This window comes from Podarcis tiliguerta (assembly GCF_965153285.1).
Source record: "Podarcis tiliguerta genome assembly, chromosome: 13".
Classification (NCBI taxonomy): Eukaryota; Metazoa; Chordata; class Lepidosauria; order Squamata; family Lacertidae; genus Podarcis; species Podarcis tiliguerta.
The window spans coordinates 25,854,259-25,874,982 of record NC_139546.1 but is presented as its reverse complement, the minus strand read 5'-3'; the positions used below and the strand labels follow the sequence as shown (position 1 = coordinate 25,874,982).

The window sequence follows — 20,724 nt, the reverse complement described above, 5'->3', positions numbered from 1 at the left end:
TTTTTGCCTTTTCAAATCAGTCAACTTTGCTAATTGCAAGTATTCACACAATTTATTCAGCCATTCTTCTTTAGTTGGAACATATTTTCCTTTCCAAAGCCCAACCTATTCCTTAGGCCACCCTGAGTGGGCCAGTGGGACCTCAGTCACTCTCTGGAAAGGGAGCAGGTGAATGCCCACCCAATGCCTCCCCTACAGCAGCATCTTGCAGGGGAAGATGGGCTGCGGGAGGCCAGGCTATCTTCCAGAGATGCACATTTGCCATGACGGACTCTCATCAACCTCCAGAGAATCCCGAGGTTCTCTGGAACAACCGAGGCAGAACAGTAGCCACGGTTACTAGAAAGACAAGTTGACAAGTCTGTTGGCGTGACAGTTGGAACGCCGACTGGACCCAGGAGGGGTATCTCCCTTTGTTTCCCCCTTCTCCTCCCCTTATGGACAGAAGAAGGCTGAGAGGGCCAGAGTAGCAGAAAAGGATGGACTCTCCATTGCACCATGCAAGGTGGCAGTGGTTGGTCGCCCCTTCCCCTGTACATCGCCCCCCACCTTCTCCTCACGATGGGGGTCATGCTGAATGCTCTCATGGCCTTGACCCAAGGTAACTGACATCCATTTTACAATGGATCGGCCAATGTTATCCAGGTCTGGGTACCGGGATTCCCCAGGGGGCGGGACCAACCGGCCAATGAGCATCGCTTGGGTCCGCCCCTTGGTGGTTCTCAGGCCTAGCCTTCTCACAGAGGGTACAGAAACTGGGTGAGGTGGGGGGAACCATTACATATACAGTGGTACCTCTGGTTACGTACTTAATTCATTCCGGAGGTCCGTTCTTAACCTGAAACTGTTCTTAACCTGAAGCACCACTTTAGCTAATGGGGCCTCCTGCTGCTGCTGCGCCGCCGGAGCACGATTTCTGTTCTCATCCTGAAGCAAAGTTTTTAACCCGAGGTACTATTTCTGGGTTACCGGAGTCTGTAACCTGAAGCGTATGTAACCCGAGGTACCACTGTAATTAAGTCTATTGCAAAAAACAACCAAAATGGGTCTTGTTGTGGCACCTTAAAGATGGACACATTTATTTTGGCAGGTTTTGTGGGCAATAAATCCTCCAAGGTGCTGGCTTATTTTATGCCCTTCAATCTGACACATTCTCATTCTGCTGGAGCCAACTTGTGTGCCACATCAAGTATTTTGGGTAGAATGTTAGGGTGGCTTACCACGCAAACGCCATCTGATGAAATTCCCTCTTCCTACGCCATTCTGAGAGGTGTAGGAAGCCTGTCCTGTGTTTGCAGCTGGCCACATTCGCAGGGCTGGTGCAAGAGGTCCTGCTGCTTGCAGCAGATGCAGAGCCACACAAGGACTTCCGTCTGCTTCCTGCTCCTATTCCTATAGATTGTGTGGTCCTTCCAGAGTAAGGTAAGGTGGGTCATGTGGCCCCAAAGAGCTCCAGTTCCAGACCCTCTTCCGTCAGACAAACCACCTACCAACATCTTCATTTTATCAGGATTGAACCTTACTTCATATTCAGACCCTACTATTCCTCCAGTTAGCTCAGGGCAGCTTGCATTGCATTGTAGTGCTTGTTATCTTCACAACAACTCTGTGAGGAAGGGTAGGCTGAGCATTGACTGGTCCAAGGTCATGGAGCAAGCTTCATGTGAGTTGAGATTTAACCCCAGGTCTCTGTGGTTCAATCCCATGTGCCCTAATCATTAAATAATTTTATTTTCCCCGCAGTCGAAAATGAAGTGGGCAAAGAACAGTATTCTGTTACATCAGTTAAAAAGAATTACATTTATGGCAATACCCACCATAAAGGTAACATTTTATTTTTCCATTTCTAAAATTAAGACGGTGCATGGAATACAGTGTGTGTATTGTTGTTGTTTACCAATGAAAGGACCAGAGATAATTCTTAGAAGTTCAACAGGAGCATCATATCCTGTTTGTGTCACTTTATTGAAAGAGGTCTAAACCACTGAGCCTCTTGGGCTTGTCGATCGGAAGGTCGGCGGTTTGAATCCCCACAATGGGGTGAGCAGTTCAAAAGCACACCAGTGCAAATAGATAAATAGGTACCGTCGTGGCAGTAAGGTGAACAGTGTTTCTGTGTGCTCTGGCTTCCGTCACAGTGTTCCATTGCACCAGAAGTGGTTTAGTCATGCTGGCCACATGACCCAGAAAGCTGTCTGTGGACAAACGCCAGCTCCCTCAACCTGAAAGCGAGATGAGCGCCACAACCCCATAGTCGCCTTTGACTGGACTTAACTGTCCAGGGCAGTGCCAGACTTATGTATAGGCTAAGTAGGCTGAAGCCTAGGGCCTCTAAATCTAGGGGGCCTCACCAGCCCTCCCGCTCCCCAGCGGGCAGTCTCCCCTCTCCCAAAATTGCAAACCCAAGACTTCATGCGAGGGCAGGGCAACTTGGGCCTCTATGTCTAGGGGACCTCACCAGCCTGCCCTCTCCCCAGTGCCACAGGCTCCCCTCTCCCAAAATTGTAAACCCAAGACTTCATGCAAGGGCAGGGCAACTCAGGCCCAGCAACTATTAGACTCATGGCTAGCCAGTGGGGCCCAATTTGAAGCAGTGGGGCGTAACTTGAATTTATTTATTTTTGTAGGGCCCCACTTCACAGCCAAAGTCTGCAAAATCTTATAGATTTAAATAAAATCCACCTAGATTCCCCTGGTGCAGGGGCCCCCTTAGGAGCGGCCCGTAGTGCCCAATTTGGCCCAATTGCTCCAATTGCCTTAAGGTCAGTCCTGATGAGACTGTGCAGGGGTTGGACTGACAAGCCCTGCACCTCCTAAGTCCCTGGTGTCACCATTCAGAGTACAGACTCAAGGACTTGTTATGGAAATCAGTTTTGTCACCTCTTCCCCCCCAAACCCCGAGACAATGAGCCCAGCCACCCTTTATTCACAGTCACATAAGCACTACACTACAGCATGGCCATAAACTTGTACGTTCAACTGCTGAAATATACACCCAATATGTAACAATGGAGATTTATGTTACTGCTTTATGAATGAACACTGTTTTATGAACAGACTCTGTATTTTTTGAATTACCTGAGAGCCACCAATAGGGAGCTCTAGAATCTGACAACTAACCAATTGGGTACTACCAAATAGCGACCCGTATTGCTGAAAGCTGATAACCAGCAGGGAATGCTTCAGCTCAGCCTTTGCACTGTTGACTGAACACCCCTTGCTGTGCAGAAAATGGAGAAAGCTCGTAAATTGTATCCCTTATGGCATCCTGGCCAACTCTATTACGCTGGTGTAAACCCTGGTGCACCAGAAGCATAGAATAGCAGCAAATACGTCAACAACTGATAAGACTTGTCAACCAGTTATTCCAAAGTCTTCCTAAATTATAAAGCTCCAAAATACAGGCCAAAAGAGAGCAGGTCTGGGAAGAGTGAGGCATACAATGGGCACCACCAGTGAAAAGGCCCTGCTCTGTGTAGCTTCTGCCCTGTCATTTGATAGAGTGCCCACTTGCCCTCCTTCTTGACATGGAATGCTCTCTATTGGAGTCTCCAGGCCCAGTACAAAGACCATAAGAAGGGAGAGCAGGGACCTTGAAGTTCCCAATAGCTGTTAATCAAGCAAGCAAGCACACAGGTCACCTTTGTCACAGTCAGGACGCCAAGCCTGCACCCAATCTTGTTTTTGTAAAACCTTGTTTGTCCTCAGTAACCAAAATTATATTATCAACATATACAAGCAGAAAAGTTGTTTTCCTTCATTTGCAAGGAATCGTACAAAACAAAGTGGCACTAATAAAGAAAAGTTCCAGGGTGGCAACAGAAAGCAAACTAAAAATGCTTTTGCCGTTCATCAAAACTATCCAGCAATATCAAGTTATAGAAAAACTGGTGCTAGTAAGAGCAATCCTTCTGGATGGTTAACTGGTTCGGCAACTTCCTTGCACATGCTAATTATTTCCGTCAAGTGTTAAATGAACTAATCAGAGGCAGCTACAGGAGAGCTATGAGATCCAGGTGAGGGTCAGGTGCCTTGTCCATCCCAGCAGGTATATAAGAAGATGACCCAGCCTGCGGCCTACCCAGGCCGCAAAAGGTTTACAAAGTTCAGTTATTGCAGAAGTTTTTCAGTATTGATTTTATGCATTTTTGTTTATAATATTTTTCCATTTTCTTCTAGTTGTGGGGGTGGGGAAGGGCCTCACATGTGGAGTAGCCTAGGGCCTCTCTTCATCTAAATCCGGCCCTGTCCAGGGTCCTCTACCTTTCTCTTTACTTATACTCAGGATATGACCATTTTTCAACATCTTCTTCTGCAGTGAATGTCTATGTCAAAGTACACAGAGACAGCCCCTTTCTAGTGTGCATGGACCTGTCACTTTCACAAAGTGAAGTCATAGACCCCAACTACCTATGGATTGGGCCAGATGGACTGAACCTGAGACGTGAGTTACCTTTTTGGCAGAATCAGAAATCATAGAATTGTAGAGTTAGAAGGGTCATTTAGTCCAACCCCCTGCAATAGAAAGGATCAATAGGCTTTCTAGCTCAACTCCCTCCTGAAGACAGGGCTACAAACTCACCCCCTCCACATGGAGAGATGGATTCACCCATACACCATAATGTGCCACAACCAGAGTGCCAGAGCAGCACAGAAATTAGGTGCTTGTCTGCTGGGATCCAAATAACTGTGTAACTATTTCCATTTGCCCAAGAGGGTATTGGGCCTGTGTTTCCTCACTTTCAGTTGCCCTGCCGCATGGCAAATCACTTTTGAAATTGACAGCTGGGAAATTATATGGCCTCCTATCTCCTCTTAACCTTTTTTGCTAAGTTAAACAGGCCCATTTATTTTGGTATCTGCGCTGATAGTGTCTTCTAACGGTGGCAGCTGCCCCAGCACAGAAAGCAAAATTAGGATGCCATTTGCATGTATTGTAGGACCCCTCCCACCAGATCCTTTGCATGCCTGCAGCTGCCTTAGAGCACAGATTCTCTAGAATCATGTATGTTGCATGTCTGTTGACCTGGCTTTACCTTTCTTTCTTTTAGGGAAAAGTTATGTGAATCTCACAGCTACTGGAAAGTTGATGGTGCGCGGTTTTACAGAGCACATGTCTGGATCTTACACTTGCACACTTTCTTACAGAGTTTTACAGCCCGACATGAAAGGAGAACGAGAGATATTCAAGACATATAGGTTTATGGTGTATGGTAAGAGAAGCAAGTCCTGTCTTGCCTGTGCCCTCCTAAGTCTTGCTCTAGGCCTTGCCTAATTCCTAAGCTCACAAACAGGACTGAATCAGGTACTTTGAGCCTCCAAAAAGCCCCAACATACCAGAGAAGTTTGGATACTCAGAAATGTCCTCTAATGAGCACTCAACTAGGGTTGCCAGCTTTTCAGATAGCTCCTACTCCTGTACCTTTAACAGCAGCTAAATCCGCAGACTCCAGTAGGTACTTTATCTCCCTTATCTGGAAGGTGTTCCCTGTGCATCTTTTGACAGATCAACCTGCTATAAAAGGCAGAAGAGCTGGCTAAGCCAACACCTCTCTCTCTCCCCCTTCCCCTCCCTCCCTCCCTCCCTCCCTCTCTCTCATATACACACACACACACAGAGAGAGAGAGAGAGAGAGAGAGAGAGAGAGAGAGAGAGAGAGAGAGGGAGGGAGGGAGGGAGGCACAGAGGCACAGAGGCACAGATACAGGTACAGGATTTCTGCTGCTTCTCTTTCTCGGCAATTGAACCGGGATTCTGCACTAACTGCTTATATGTAAGTGCCCCAGAGCACCCGTTTACTACTAATATGCAGAAACTGAGCTGGTTCACATGTCATACTAATCCACAGTTTTAATTATTTGTTATTATTTATTAAATTTGTATACTGCCCCATACCTGCAGGTATGTGCAAGGCGCATGAGTTGGAACAAACCTGAGCAAGCCTTGAGCTTGCGTGCTCCTCTAATGTCTCTCCCCATCCAGCTTCCCAGATGATCCAGTCCTGGAGCCATGGTTCTGAGTAACTATAGTGAACTTAAACAAGCCAACCACCCAAGCCATGGTTTGAAGCTGGCTTGTTAATACTAACCGCAGTACGTCAGTCGAGAAAAGGCCATAGTTAACTTAAACCTGAAGCTTTAAACTCCTCCTGGCTGTGCAAGAGAAGAGGAAAGGGTTAGCACATGAATGCTCATTCTAGCTCATGCACATTATACTAAACTACAGTTGTGCTAACATGACCATTGTTCGTGGATTTTGTCCCAGGTGCCCTGCTTCTTCCCTGACTTTTAGTGGCCAAGGAAAGAAACTTTGTGTGAGAAAGAGAAACAGCAGCAGCACTACTGGTGTAGCTTACCTGGTGTCAGATTGTAGCCAATTCATAGATCACAACCCAAATACATTGACCGAGGTCTGAAAACAATAGATCAATTTACACCATAAGCCTGAGAGAACAGAGCCTGGGTCTTTTATTTTATGTACAAATCGTAGTTGCGGTAGGTGCTTTATAAATAGATAAATATGGTTAGCAACAACAGCAGATGATAGTGCATACCATTTAGAGTCACACACATTTCTCCTCTCACCCCCATCTTTTAAAGCATATCGGGAACCAGATTACACATATCGAATGGCTGTTCACTTTACGACCAAAGAGTGCCGTCTAACAACAAATCATCAATTCTTTCAAGAGCTAAATAAGATCTTGAACAATCTGATTTCCCACCTGACGTGTCGTATCAGCGAGACGTCCTACAGATGCTTTTCTGTCAAGCGACCAAAACATGGGCTAGAAGATGAGCTGTTCATTGTTTTTCAAGGTAACAGAAGAGGGGTGGTTCTGTTTTGTCACCGTGGCCTTTGGCCAACGGGAAACAGTGGTGGGATGATCCACATAGAGCTAGATACTTAGAGAGGATCTCTAAAGATCCGTCAGAGGGATATTCTATCTCCAATCTTAGCACCAAACCAAACAGCATTGAAATAGGCCCTCTGCCTGTTCTTTAGGAATAAAAGGGGGAAATGCTGCCTTTTACTCTTAAACAGCAGGCAGAGGATTTATTTCCAATCTTAGTGTTACGTTGTTTGGTGCTAAGATCATAGATAAACGATCCCCCTGACTGGCCTTTAGAGAGGTTCCCTAAAGGGCATTTTATCTCTTATCAGAAGAGAAAGTGCCCTGTCTTTCTGACAGTACACAAGCTTCCTGAATGGTCTCTTGCATACCTCCACTGAACTTCCTTGCAATATGCAGCCACCAGAGAGGGTTGGGTCTTGGTTCACATGGGCTCACACGGGGCAAAGTGAAGGCACAAACGACATCATGAGAGCTGTCTGCAGCACAGAACATGCCCCAGAATTTGCTGCAAGGCCCTGGGGTTTAATGGCAGAGAAATCAATGGCAAAAGTCTTCTCACAAGATAGAAAGTTTGAAAGCCACTGCCATAGGCCAGGCCTTCTGTCGCTGTCCATGGTACTTGGTTATAGTATAACTGAAGCCACATTCCTTCTTCCTCTGTTGCTTGCTTCACCCATCACTTTAAGAGCTTAGGGTTTGGGGTTTATTCCCTCCCCCCGCTTCCTGGCCCAAAGATGGAACTATAAGACAGGTTATGTGTCTCCTGGATTGTCCGTCCTTTTCTAATAACACTCCTGAACAAGGCAGAGCTAGTATAGCTTTAAAGAAGGCAGCCTTTGCAGCTGCAGTCCTAAGCAACCTTTCCTGGAAGCAAATTCCATTCCAATCGCCCAGGTTTAATTGTGAGTAAATAAGGCTTGGGAATGAGTGTAAAAATCCTGTCTTTGGTGATTCTTTAGGCACAATTAACAGAGAAATGGATTTTCATCAGCAGGCCGTTGTATTTCTTTGCCTTTTAGTGAGTCCATTTGCCCCTGGCTGGGAACTTACCTGTCGCAAGATGGCCTCTGACTGTGAAGATGTGACCAACAACCGTGTTCAAAAGGTCAGAGTTCTTTTCAAAAAAAAATTCTGAACAGGAATATTGAACAGTTATACATTCCAAAATGCTAACGAGATAAGTGAGTTGGGAGAGAGGGAATAGAGGCTCAGAGCAGCCTACAAAACGTAAAATACCTTTCCCTACTCCTTGGCATATAGCCTCCTGTGTACAAGTCATAACTGGTCTCTATTGCAGTATCTTGGGTTCGGATTGCTCTCAAAGTTAGGTTTTTGGGGGTGGAGATAGGAAAGTGCCCCCTCTCCCCAACTGGCAGTGCTTGGATCAATAACTGTTCTGCACATCTGCTGCTGCAGTTGTCCTTTTTTTATTTTATTTTTTGGCTAACTGCTTTGAATGCACCCCCCCCCCTTGTGGTTAGTCCATTAGGGTAAATGGGGCACTACCCCTTTAACCTCAATCTGCCCTCTGCCAGCGCCTATCTGTCTGTCTCTTTACATGCATCCAGTTGAGGGGATGGCCCTGGCTGTTGGTTTCAGCACTGCCCTGGCAGAACTCAGCAAGGAGCAGGGTGGGAACCAAACTAGAATTACTTGGCTCTGCCTATCTTTGGCTCTGGTTCCACCTCCTCCTGGTCTCCCTGGCCTGCCCTGCCAGTATCAAGGGACACCCTCTACCATTAGCGCATGCACAGTATTACCAAGAAGCATGGCTGCCATGACAGCCTACTGAACAATGAGGCTGGCAGTGCCAACAGGAAAAGGAGGGGATAAACACTGGCTGGAGAAATTAAAGGGAGCAGCCATAACCCTAAAATCAGAGGCCAGGGTTCTTGCACCTTCGGTTTTTATCCTGAAGTGGGAGGGTGATTTCAGCGGATGCCGCTCCTCGTGACATGCACTGCAGTGGTGTGAAAACCTTCATATAGCCCACTGCTATCCTTTAAAAGTGCAGGGAGCAAGCAACTTCACGTTTGAACACTAGAGGGGTCTTCCGCAGGCATTTTCAAATGTTAGTGCACCATTTATGGGGACTAAAAACTTTATGTAATGAAGTGGGGAGAGAATGGTTGCTATACAATGCACTGGCAAGGGCAAGGAAGTGAAAAGGAATAAGCCCCTCTTGTTATGCGTTGGGAAATATATAACATTGATGCATCCAGTCAACATGCACGTTGTTGTGTTTTTCTGACTTAATTGTATGTTTTAGGCCCAATCGCTCGTGGAAGAGTTCTTCCGTAGGCAGCAGTACATCATGAAACATGAGTTTCAGAATGCCCCTGCAATCCATTACGTAGACCACAGTTTACAAGTCACTCGGCTGGACAGCTGCCAGCCAGGATTTGGGAAAAACGACATCGCCCACAGCGACTGTGCAAATTGCTGCGGTATTTGTTTTATTATCTATCTATTCCCACCACCCTCACCATCCTCCTCCAAAGTGTTTGGGATGGCACACATGGCTTTGGGAAGGTTGCTCCCCGTTTATTATCACAGCTCTGCAAGGTAGCTACTGAGTCTGAGAGAGGTTGGGCTCAGATCACCCAGCAATGAATGCCCACTTGATTTCTCCTATTAAATCAAGCGATATAAGGGCTCTTCGAGCACAGCTTTTTGAGGTTGAGAGAACACCACCTCCGCAACGTCAAAAGCACAGAGGTGCAATTTCTCATTTACGTTTCCGAGCACAATTCAAAGTGTTGGTGCTGACCTTTAAAGCCCTAAACGGCCTCAGTCCAGTATATCTGAAGGAGCGTCTCCACGCCCATCGTTCTGCCCGGACACTGAGGTCCAGCTCTGAGGGCCTTCTGGCGGTTCCCTCACTGCGAGAGGCCAAGTTACAGGGAACCAGGCAGAGGGCCTTCTTGGTAGTGGCGCCCGCCCTGTGGAATGCCCTCCCATCAGATGTCAAAGCGATAAACAACTACCTGACATTCAGAAGACATCTGAAGGCAGCCCTGTTCAGGGAAGTTTTTAATATGTGACATTTTAGTGTATTTTTCATCTTTGTTGGAAGCCACCCAGAGTGGCTGGGGAAACCCAGCCAGATGGGCGGGGTACAAATAATAAATTATTATTATTATTATTATTATTATTATTATTATTATTATTATTTATTTTAAGAAACAGGGATGGGTGAATCTGTCTATTTTAGGTCAGTGCCACTTTGGCAAAAAAAAACTACAACCCCAATTCGTTTCTGCAGCACATTGCCCAACCAAAAACCTCTCAAAATACTATTGAAATATTTATCCCGAAAGTATTTTTATTCCTTCTGCACACATGTAAATACAAATAGTGTAGCGACATTTGGAGAAGGGTGAAAGCAGAGGTGCCAGCTTCTGAAGGGGGGGGGCACATCATGTGGTGCATGACGTCATGGGTGTGCCATCCTGATGTTGTGCTTGTGATGTCAGGATGTTGGAGGAGCCGGGGGTGGAGCCAAACACAGTGGCTGCACGGCTTCAATGACTGAAGCTCCTCCTCTACCTGCCACTGTGACCGGCTAGGGCAGGCATAGGCAAACTTGGCCCTCCAGATGTTTGGGGACTACAACTCCCATCATCCCTAGCTAGCTACACCAGTGGTCAGGGATGGTGGTAATTGTAGTCTCAAAACATCTGGAGGGCCGAGTTTGCCTATGCCTGGGCTAGGGGCTGCTTCCTTGCTCCTTTCCCTCTGTGGCAGCAACAGGAGGAGAAGGAAGCAGCTGCTAAAGCTATGCTGCACTTGGCTCCACACCTGACCTCCTCCTCTACTGCTTTTGAACATAGTGGCAGCCTGGCTGCCCCCAAAAAATATTGGGGGGGGGTGTCCAAGAGGGCTTGGCCCCCAGGAGATAGCACCCCTGGGTGAAAGTACCCCTAGTTGTTATGTGTGCCTACCATTGGACTGAGTTCTTAATTGTGCAGTGGTACCTTGGTTGTCAAATGACTTGGCTCCTGAACAAATCAGCTCCCAAATGCCGCAAACCCAGAAGTAAGTGTTCTGGTTTGCAAACGTTTTTTGGAAGCCAAACTTCCGACGCGGCTTCCGGTTGAGTGTGGGAAGCTCCTGCAGCCAATTGGAAGCTGCGCTTTGGTTTTCGAACAGTCTTGGAAGTCGAATGGACTCCCAGAACAGATTAAGCTCAACAGCCAAGGTACCCCTGCTATTTGTAATTCCCATCCTGTGAAAATTGCTTTGCTTCCCACTGTCACTGTTACAACAAGGATTTGATGTTAAAGATAACAAATGAGCACTGAAAGTTTGGCAGCAAAACAGTAACAATAAAAACAAACAAAATGGATGAATTTGTGGAATAAATGCAGTGTCGCAAGTTGCGGGAATAGCCATTTGACAAATAACTTGGAATTGTAAATAAATGTTTCCCTTAATTGCAAAGGTTAGATAAATGCTTGCAATGCTTTGCACTTGGTCCTTTGTGTATATGTTTTGTATGTGTGTGCATGGAGAGGTAGATATATAATCTTGATTGTTGCAAGAATATAATGACTGATAACCCATTAGATGGCTTCATTTCCCCAATATGACGTTTGCCCATTTGGTTCGCAGTGGCCTGTGACCCCGGGAGCTACAGCCCAAACAATGCAGTGGTCTGCCAGCCGTGTACAAATATACGGATTAAAAACTATGGAGCAAAATCCTGCTAAATAAAAACAAAATGAGAAAAATGGAGAGTGGATCCTAAGACTTGTTATTTCATCGTTTTCCGCTCCAATCATGGGTTCAAACGAGAGTCAAAGAAGGACATGGAAACGGTAGCACTGTATTTACCTCCACTGTGGAATGTCTAGTAAATATACAATAAAATTAAGCACATAATTCATAATAAGATCTAACAATAAATAGCTAACAATAAATATGTAGAAACATAATACCAATAAAGCAAAACTAAGGCATCTCCAAAATTAAATATTGATCCCAACAAAAACACCTGAATGATACTAGTCTCTAGGCATCCTGAGTGTCTTAATAGTCACAATTTGTGACCCTCGTTTCAAGGGAATTTATTCCTAATTTTGAACTCAGCAGCTGAGAATTTGGCTCCCCCCACTTCCAACAGTGTATTGCCATACAGAAGCTGGACCACTGAGGCCGTATAACACTCTTCTGAAAAGTCTTAGGATAATCATAGTTTAGGGTTACACTCTAGTTGTCGAATAGCTGCAGTTTCCTGTGAAACAGGAAGCCTCCACATTTGTATTAATGTTACATGTGGCCTTTGGACCAAATACCCCTCTTAATAATGATGGTGATGATGATGTGATGATGATGATGATGATGATGATATTTATATGCTGCCCACATGACTGGGTTGCCAAGTGGAAGAACCTTGTCAACAAATATTTCCAAGGTTCCTGCAAGAATCATGCATTTGATGATTTGAGGACCTCATGTGCAATCTTGGCCTGGCATCTGGGCCATGTGGCTGGATTTCACAAAGGCACATCAGAAGATGGAAAACCATAAAGGCTAGGATGGTAACTGGGATGGCAAACCACTCCCAAGCAGCCTTCTATCTATCACCTAGTGCAAACCATTTGCTACTTCTTGTGGTCTTCCAATCACTCCATTCCACAAGCAGAGAAGCAGGAAGCACCAGCCAATTCGGAACTGGACGGGCTCAAAAGGGTGGAAGCACTGAGTGCTATACAGGGCTTTACACCTTAGGACCTCAGCCCAGCTGACCCCCCTTGCAACAGGGGGAAAGATCTGTTTTACTTCCTGCTTCACCCACTTAGGATCTGCAGGGCGTACAAGCTGGAGTACAGAGCAGCCAGTTCTGAACGAGCTTCGTTGCTCCACAGACAGACGGTGGAGTCTTTCCCAGCTTCCAAATCCAGCCCACAAGTTTGCAGCATCTCAATGGCCAGGTGAATTTCTTCGTTCTTCAAGGAATGGTGTGGAATCTCAAAATCGCTGCCTTCGTCGCCAAAAAGAATCCACTCCAAAATGCCATCCATCTTTTGGTGTAAAAAAGAGAGAGAGAATGGGACAAAATGAGTGAAAGGGCCAATTTACACCTGCCCCTTCCTCTGGCATATGAGCAGTAATCGCCTTCCTTGGGTGCGCAAGTGCTCACAGATACAGCAGGGTACAATTCCCAGGATGAATTGTGGGAGAGGGCAGTAACTGAAGAAGACGTGAGAAAAGCCCTGCTGGACAAAATTCCTGTCTAGTCCAGAACCCTGTTTTCACAGTGGCCAACCAGATGCCTGTGGAAAGGCCCAAAGCAGAATTTGAGCACAAAAACACACTCCCATTTTGGATTCTTAGTAACTGACATACTGCCTCAGCTACTGAGGTAATATACAGTGGTACCTCAGGTTAAGTACTTAATTCGTTCCAGAGGTCCATTCTTAACCTGAAACTGTTCTTAATCTGAAGCCCCACTTTAGCTATTGGGGCCTCCTGCTGCTGCCGCGCCGCCAGAGCACGATTTCTGTTCTCATCCTGAAGCAAAGTTCTTAAACTGAAGCACTATTTCTGGGTTAGCAGAGTCAGTAACCTGAAGCGTATGTAACCTGAAGCATATGTAACCTGAGGTACCACTGTAAAGGTAAAAGGTAAAGGACCCCTGGACAGTTAAGTCCAGTCAAAGGCGACTATGAGGTTGCGGCACTCATCTCGCTTTCAGGCTGAGGGAGCCAGTGTTTGTCCACAGACAGCTTTCCGGGTCATGTGGCCAGCAGGACTAAACTGCTTCTGGCACAACGGAACACTGTGACGGAAGCCAGAGCACACGGAAACGCCGTTTACCTTCCTGCCGCAAGGGTACCTGTAATATATGAGGTAACATACAACCATAGGGACTAGTAGCCACTGATAGACTTATCTTTAGTCTGTTCCCAGCCTGCTTTCTTGTTTCTTCACACATACACACACATTCACCTCACCGTAGCTAGGGAGAAGTCACCTCCCCCAAACTCTGATTCAAAATACTCCAGAAAGATCTTTTACGTTTTTCCTAACTGTCCCTTCCCCAATGAGGAAAGATCAACCATCTTGGGCAGAGTGGATGACCAAGAAAGAGACAGCCAGTGGCCATAACAAAATGTTAAAACGCTTAAGGGAAAATCGTCCTGATGTAAAGGGTGAGGGAAGAGCAAACGAATACCTCCCAGGCATGAATGTTGATCTTTTCTTTAAAATAATAATAATAATAAAACTACATGGAAGGAGTTAAGCCGGAAGGGCCTCACCATCTCCAGCTGCTGGGCCATTTTCTTCTTCTCCAGGATGGTATCCAGCAGCGGTAGCATCTCATAGTCCAAGTCTGTGAACACAAATCCCAAGACGTGATGAATGGAGCGATAGTGCCACATCTGGATGGTAGCATCTTTTACACACACATGCGCAAAGTTATCCAGAACAGACAGGTCTGGATGGATGGCTTAGAACAGGCATAGGCAAACTCAGCCCTCCCAATGTTTTGGGACTACAGTTCGCATCATCCCTGACCACTGGTCCTGTTAGCTAGGGATCATGGGAGTTGTAGTCCCAAAACATCGGGAGGGCTGAGTTTGCCTATGCCTGGCTTAGAGGCTTGCAAGGAAGGTGCAAAGACTATCCACCAACCCCTCTGGCTTTGGGGAAGCTAAGCAGACACACCCAACCGATAAGTGTTCTCCATACCATCTAGAGAAGAACAAAGGAAGTTGACTGGTCCCCAGAGATCTTGGTTTTTCGCACTCTCCGTGTCTTGAGAAATCCCTAAATAGGAAAGCAGCTTTTCCACAGAAGGTCGGTGTTCCCCATTCAGCGACTCCAGCATGGAGTGGTCGACACTGTTTCCTGCCATAGAAAGCTCCAGCTGATGGGAAATTATAGCAATTGGTCAGTCAACAAGGGTGAAAATGCACAGCTGCCGCATATAACAGAGCCCTTACCTCCCAATGCCTTTCTTTTCTCCCCCCCCCCCCCCCCCGGAGCTGAGATGCATATTTGCTGCTAAGTTCCAATTAAGGACTTCTGGGAAGATAAGCAATGTGATTAGGTGCAGAGACTGAGTAGATAAGTTTGGGTAAAGCCAGGATCTTGGAACAGACAGGCTGGAAGCTCAAGAAAGAAGATACTTTGGTAGCAGCTTCCCGGAACAAGCGCTGAAACTGAAATAGACACAGGAAGAGTACATACCCGCTGTGAAGAAGAACCTGCAGGTATTGCTTGACTCCAGCTCCCATCTGCCCCAGCTAGCATGGCCAATAGTTAGGAATGATAGGAGTTGTGGTCCAACAACATCTAGAGGCAGAGCCGGCCCAGCCAGTAGGCAGGGTGAGTGAGGCTGCTGCTTCAGGTGGCAGATGCCCCCAGGTGGCATGACAATGAGTGTCCCGCCTGCCCTGCCAACACTAATGGTGGAGAAGCACCACCACCAGAAGCACCAATTTTGGGCAAGATTGCATCCATCTGGGGCAAAGTCCTTACCCGAAATTTGCAAACCCTTCCCCCAAATCTGCGCAGATTTGCGCAGCAGTGGCATGAGCAGGTTAGTGGTTGCAGCAGCGGCAGCAGGGCAAAGCAGCACTTCCTGTTCTGCCTATAGCCCCCTCAGCCCCCATCTGGTGGGTCACAGGTTCTCCATCCCTGGCATTTACAGAGTTAGTCTGTGTCCATACTAGGGTTTCCCAAGCTTGAGTCTCCAGCCGTTTGTGGACTACAACTCCCATCATCCCTAGCTAGCAGGACCAGCGGTCAGGGATGATGGGAACTGTAGTCCACAAACAGCTGGAGACCCAAGCTTGGGAAACCCTGGTCTACACCTACATGCAGCAGAATAGCACGGTATATGAGCTCTCGAGCAGCTGAGAAAAGTGACGAACCATCGACTGGACAGTGGAAGCGACTTCTCCGTCCTGCAGGAGAACTTCAAAGGATTCCAGAAGCTGCTTCCTCAAAGGCTGGCTCAAGAGCGCCAGCGGCTCATATGCCTCTTTGACGGCGTCTTTCACTTGCTGGACAGCTAAAGGTTACAGTCAAGACGGTTAGCATGATTTGCACTATGGCGCTTTTGATAACACACAGGTTCGACAGCTCCGCCACCCCTGATCTAAGCGAGGAGGTGGCTTTGCCTTTGAGGACTGAGGCTGGTTTATGATGGGCAATAGGCTCTTGGGTACATCACCAGCCTCTCTGTTAAAAGTGCTTGTTAGGGCACATTGCTTAGATATTCCAGCGATACATAAATAGCTCAAATGAATAGTATGGCGCTGAGTTTCAGAGGCAGCGGGAGCTAATTTCAGCTGGGTTCAGCTTTGAGAGGAGCAAGAGGAACATAGACCACAGCTGGAGAACTGTGTCCAGTTCTGGGCACCGCAATTAAAGAAGGATATTGATGTGCTGGAACGTGTGCATTTGAGGGTGACCAAGATGACCAAGGGTCTGGAAACCAAGCCTTAGGAGGAATGGTTGAGGGAGGTGGGTATGTTTAGCACAGAGAAGAGGAGATGTAATAGACACCTTCAAATATCTAAGGAGTTGTCACTTGGAGGATGGCGCAAAGCTTGTTTTCTCCTGCTCCAGAGGTTAGGACCTGAACAAGTGGCTTCAAGTTACGAGAAAGGAGATTCTTCCTGACATTAAGAGCCGTTTGACAGTGGAGCATACTCCCACGAGCATGCTCCTTCCTTGGAGGATTTTAAACAGAAGTTGGATGGCCACTTGTCATGTATGATCTAGTTGAGATTCCTGCATTGCAGGGGGCTGGACGAGATAGCCCCCGGGGGTCCCTTCCAACCCTACGATTCTGTGATTCTACAATTTTTATTATACTGAGCCAGACCTACTGCCTACTACTGACTGGCAAGGGAACACCAGCATTTCAGGCAGGAGACTTATTTCCCATTCCTACCAGGAGATGCTGGGAACTGAACCTGGAACCTCCCGCATAGAAAACAGATGTTCTGCACGGAGCTAAGGAAGGAATTTTCTGGTCTCTGGTGGGAAAGATCTGCAGGATTGGGACAGGCAGAATCCAGGCGCGAAATCAGAAAGCAACAGAAGGCCACTTGCCTGTTAGTGAGGTGCCCAGCTCATCCTGGAATGCTAAAGGGAGAAGGAGAGAGAAATTAAAAAATATTGGCTGGAAAATACCCACTTGGAATTCATGTTAGCTAAAGCTGTGTTCACTGTGCACTCACTGTGTTTCCAAGTGCTGGGTTCACACATCATCCAAAACGCATTATGCACCCTGGACCTTTTTAATAGAACACTACTGGTTGAGTCCCTGTTTCTCAGACCAGCTTCACACCAACTAGAGTCCGTAAGCTGTTCCTAATTCGTCTCTAGCCAAGGTGTGAACACTTGGCCCAGGGCAAAGATATCCCCGCCCTATTAACCCCCCCCCCCCCGTCATGTGTGCAGAAGCAGAAATAAATCTGACACTAACAAAGCTGTGTTGATGTGAAGAGCTGGAGCGGAAAACACTGTGAAACCCACCAGGTGGGGGAAATTTAACAGTGCTGTGCGGGGCTAATTTAGCCACTCTAGTAATCTTTGCGCACCTTTTCCTCTGTTCCCTCGCCTCCTTCTTATTCTGCCTACTTTGGACATTCATACTGGAACATTATCAAGACAGAGTCCTCTCTGTCTCTTTTTGTTTCGCTTACATTATTCCGCAAAGCGCCATACATTTTGAGTGCATTATTATGTGTAAATTATAAATAACAACAGTCTGACACATACCATCATACGTGAGCGAGGAAACCAACTTTGTTTGAAGCCGCTGGCAGAGCAAAACTGGAAAGAAAACGAAGAAATGATCAGGAAAGGATTGCAGAATCGAGTTCTTCATGTCTTCCATGGTCTCAGAGTGACTCGGGGGCAACCTGCGGTGCTGAACTGTTTAACTACAGGTAGATGCCTCACACACCAGTTGTTATCACACCACCCAGCAAGCTCTCCAATTCCTGTGGTTCTGCACACCAAAAGCGTCACTGTCAGGGACTGGTCCAAAGAGGAGGGATGGTGAAGTTCGCCCCACCCCGCCCTCCACTTCCCGGAGAAGAGGGAGACAGTATAGATTTAGAACAGTGGTTTGCAGAAGGTCATAGAGGCTGCAGAGCGGAGAATCTGGGAAATATTGGGAGGGGAGCAGGAAGAAGAAGAAGCACTAGGGGAAAGACAGCTGACAGACTCAGTGTGTCTAGAAAGCATTCCAGACCCCCCCCCCCAGGACCCAGCATGCCTTGAGAGTAGTAGAACAGAAAGCTCAGAGGCAGAAAGCACAGATCAGCAGGCTCAGGGGTGATGTAGAATAGGAGGGACTGAGGGGGTGGGACTTTAGTTGGAGCAACGCCATCATCTAAGAGAGACTGCATTCCTTTCTCTCTCTCTGTGAATACTGAATAAATTACTTGGTAAGAACTCTTCTTGTTTATCTGCTTCTTGGCATCCCACTTGGCAATCATTTTCTCACTCCGTTGCAGGGTGAATTGGTTCATGGGCAACCTGCTGGAAGCTTCATGCTACTAGTGGAAGGGGAGCTGATAGTCCTGACCATTTAAAAATGAGAGAGCTGCTCTCTAGATCATCAAGAGGGCAGAGACTGTGGAACCTCCAGGTGCTGGACTATAAGTCCCATCATGCTGTCTGGGGCTGAAAGGAGCTGGAATCCAACAACTGGAGGGCCGTAGGTTCCCCATCCTGGCTCAAGATGCTTTCACATTCTTTGTGGAAGCTACACCTGTCTCAATCTGTACAGATAACTATTTTCACTCACCCAGTTCTTCATCGTAGGTTTGGAGCTTCTCAACCACGTAGGCCAGCACTGTGCCCCGGGGGATCAGCATTGCCTTCTTCTTCACTGTTGTGCTCAGGCCCTGTGCGCAGACAGTTGTTGTTTTTGTTGTTATTGTTATTATTATTATTATTATTATTATTATTATTATTATTATTTCAATTTGTATACTGCCCTTCATCTGAAGATCAAAGGGCAAAAAAAATACGAAATGAGAACACAATTGTCATAGCAACAACCACAACAAACCAATACCCCCCCTCCCCACAAACACATATAAAAGGCCATAGTTTGATTGTTTAATCAGCCAATTACCTGGTAACAACAACAACATTTTGTTTGTTTGTTTGTTTCCCACCCATCTGACTGGGTTACCCCAGCCCTTCTGGGCAGCTTCCAACTAAAAATAAAGGGACAAAACAACACATCAAACATTAAAAGTTTCCCCAAACAGGGCTGCCTTCAGATGTCTACGGAAAAGCATCTGACAGGAGGGTGTTTGACAGGACAGGTGCAACTACCTAGAGAAACTTTGCTGCCTGGCGCCTAAAAATCTGTAATGAAGGCACTAGGCGATCCTCCCCGGGGAGAGCATTCCACAAATGGGGAGCCACCACAGAAATGTGGGTTGTGGAAGACAGAGAGAAAGAGAGAAAGAGAAACCACAAAGCTAAAGGCCACAAACCTGTATCGTCAATATTTCCGCTGCTGTCACCGTTCCCTTGCCTCCTGCTTGGACAGTCTCCTCAATCAGAAGCGGCTCCATTATCTCGAAAGCCTCCGTCACAACGTAGAAATGCATCTTAGGGTAGAGTTGCTGGAGAAGGCTGAGGGATGGCACCATTTTCCTGAAAGCAACGGGGAGGTATGTTGCAATGGCTCCTAAGCATTCAGGGTTCTTGCTGAGGGAGTAAAGAACTGGGGGAGCGGGGCTTCTGCTTCTGCGCCCCTCGTGAGGGCCACTCTGGGGAGGGCTACAGAGCAGAAGGTTCCCAGCAATGTGGGACTTTCCCAGACCCCACACCCGGATCCTGCCCAAGACAATTTGCTTGCTGAGGCAAAGGGCAACATGGTGTGTCTCCCTGCCCGCTTTCCATGTGAGCTTCCTGGCAGTTTCACTTCAAGACTAAAAGCATCATCTTAATGCGCATGCCTCCCCCACAGCTGCCCAGTCCACAACTGCACAATATTTGTTCCACCCCAGGGCACCGGCAACCCCCGCTACACCACTGCTACCCGGATGCTCAGAAATTTGAGGTCATTTTAACCTGTTTTAGTATTTTAATTTTTGCATGCTTTAAAAGAGGTTTGTATTTTTTTTTCTTGGTTTTATTGTTTCCCCTTTTTGTATACTGTTTTGATGGTTGGTTGTGTTGTGTGTGTGTGTGTGTGTGTGTTTTACAATCAAGCAATGTATAATTTTTATGAAATGAAAGCCTCCTGGAAAGTGAGGAGAGTGAGCATTCCAGAGACAAGGCAAGGATTGTAGCAGATTCTGCAAGGAGTGCACAACTCAAGTCCCAACTCAAGGTATCCTAACTCAAGGCTGCTTTCTTTCTTCTATCCTTGACTGCCCTCTAGTGGAAACTGTTGGGGCTGCAGTTAAGTCTTAAGCCCTCTTAGCAAAAACGGATTCTATTTGTACTGAACCGCTGTTGCAGCTTTTGCTTGTTCCCTTCCACATGGAAACTTTCATCTTGTTTGCTTTCACCTTGCATTGTCATTTAACGTTGGGTATGCCAGGTTGCAGGGGATGCGGGTGGCGCTGTGGGTTAAACCACAGAGCCTAGGGCTTGCCAATCAGAAGGTTGGTGGTTCAAATCCCCGCGATGGGGTGAGCTCCCGTTGCTCGGTCCCAGCTCCTGCCAACCTAGCAGTTCGAAAGCACACCAGTGCAAGCAGATAAATAGGTACTGCTCCAGTGGGAAGGTAAATGGCGTTTCCGTGTGCTGCTCTGGTTTCACCAGAAGCAGCTTAGTCATGCTGGCCACATGACCCAGAAGCTGTACGCCGGCTCCCTCGGCCAATAAAGCGAGATGAGTGCCACAACCCTAGAGTCGGTCACGA

General features: G+C 47.0%; 2 protein-coding genes across 3 annotated transcripts in view; one reads left to right on the top strand and one right to left on the bottom strand.

Annotated features, from left to right (window-relative positions):
• The first annotated feature begins 354 nt into the window (after positions 1-354).
• ZPBP2 (zona pellucida binding protein 2) lies at positions 355-11,594 on the top strand. Of its 2 annotated transcripts, none has more exons than XM_083408772.1 (8): positions 355-601; positions 1,744-1,824; positions 4,319-4,444; positions 5,052-5,213; positions 6,601-6,819; positions 7,877-7,962; positions 9,127-9,304; positions 11,472-11,594. In XM_083408772.1, exons 1-8 carry the CDS (start codon positions 499-501, stop codon positions 11,567-11,569), a joined length of 1,053 nt encoding a protein of 350 aa, XP_083264898.1. In that variant the 5' UTR covers positions 355-498; the 3' UTR covers positions 11,570-11,594. The 2 variants fall into 2 exon arrangements, with proteins under 2 accessions (XP_083264898.1, XP_083264899.1); XM_083408773.1 differs by having other exon boundaries at positions 376-505.
• The window catches only part of LOC310662485 (gasdermin-D-like), a 17,381-nt gene continuing 8,249 nt past the window's right edge, over positions 11,593-20,724 (bottom strand). Inside the window, exons 4-11 of the mRNA XM_083409418.1 lie at positions 19,343-19,505; positions 18,640-18,739; positions 17,604-17,657; positions 16,771-16,950; positions 15,743-15,882; positions 14,556-14,733; positions 14,123-14,196; positions 11,593-12,883 (exon numbers count right to left, since the gene is read on the bottom strand). Coding sequence (XP_083265544.1) covers positions 12,650-12,883; positions 14,123-14,196; positions 14,556-14,733; positions 15,743-15,882; positions 16,771-16,950; positions 17,604-17,657; positions 18,640-18,739; positions 19,343-19,505 — 1,123 coding nt within the window. The 3' untranslated portion in view covers positions 11,593-12,649. The remainder of the gene's footprint in view (positions 12,884-14,122; positions 14,197-14,555; positions 14,734-15,742; positions 15,883-16,770; positions 16,951-17,603; positions 17,658-18,639; positions 18,740-19,342; positions 19,506-20,724) is intronic.

What these genes read in the sequence shown, in the direction of transcription:
- ZPBP2 (XM_083408772.1), top strand. Translation starts at nt 499, where the DNA reads ATGCAAGGTGGCAGTGGTTGGTCGCCCCTTCCCCTGTACATCGCCCCC. An exon ending in ATATAGGTTTATGGTGTATG is followed by an intron (nt 5,214 to 6,600) that starts GTAAGAGAAGCA and finishes CATCTTTTAAAG; the next exon opens with CATATCGGGAACCAGATTAC. An exon ending in GCTGTTCATTGTTTTTCAAG is followed by an intron (nt 6,820 to 7,876) that starts GTAACAGAAGAG and finishes TTTGCCTTTTAG; the next exon opens with TGAGTCCATTTGCCCCTGGC.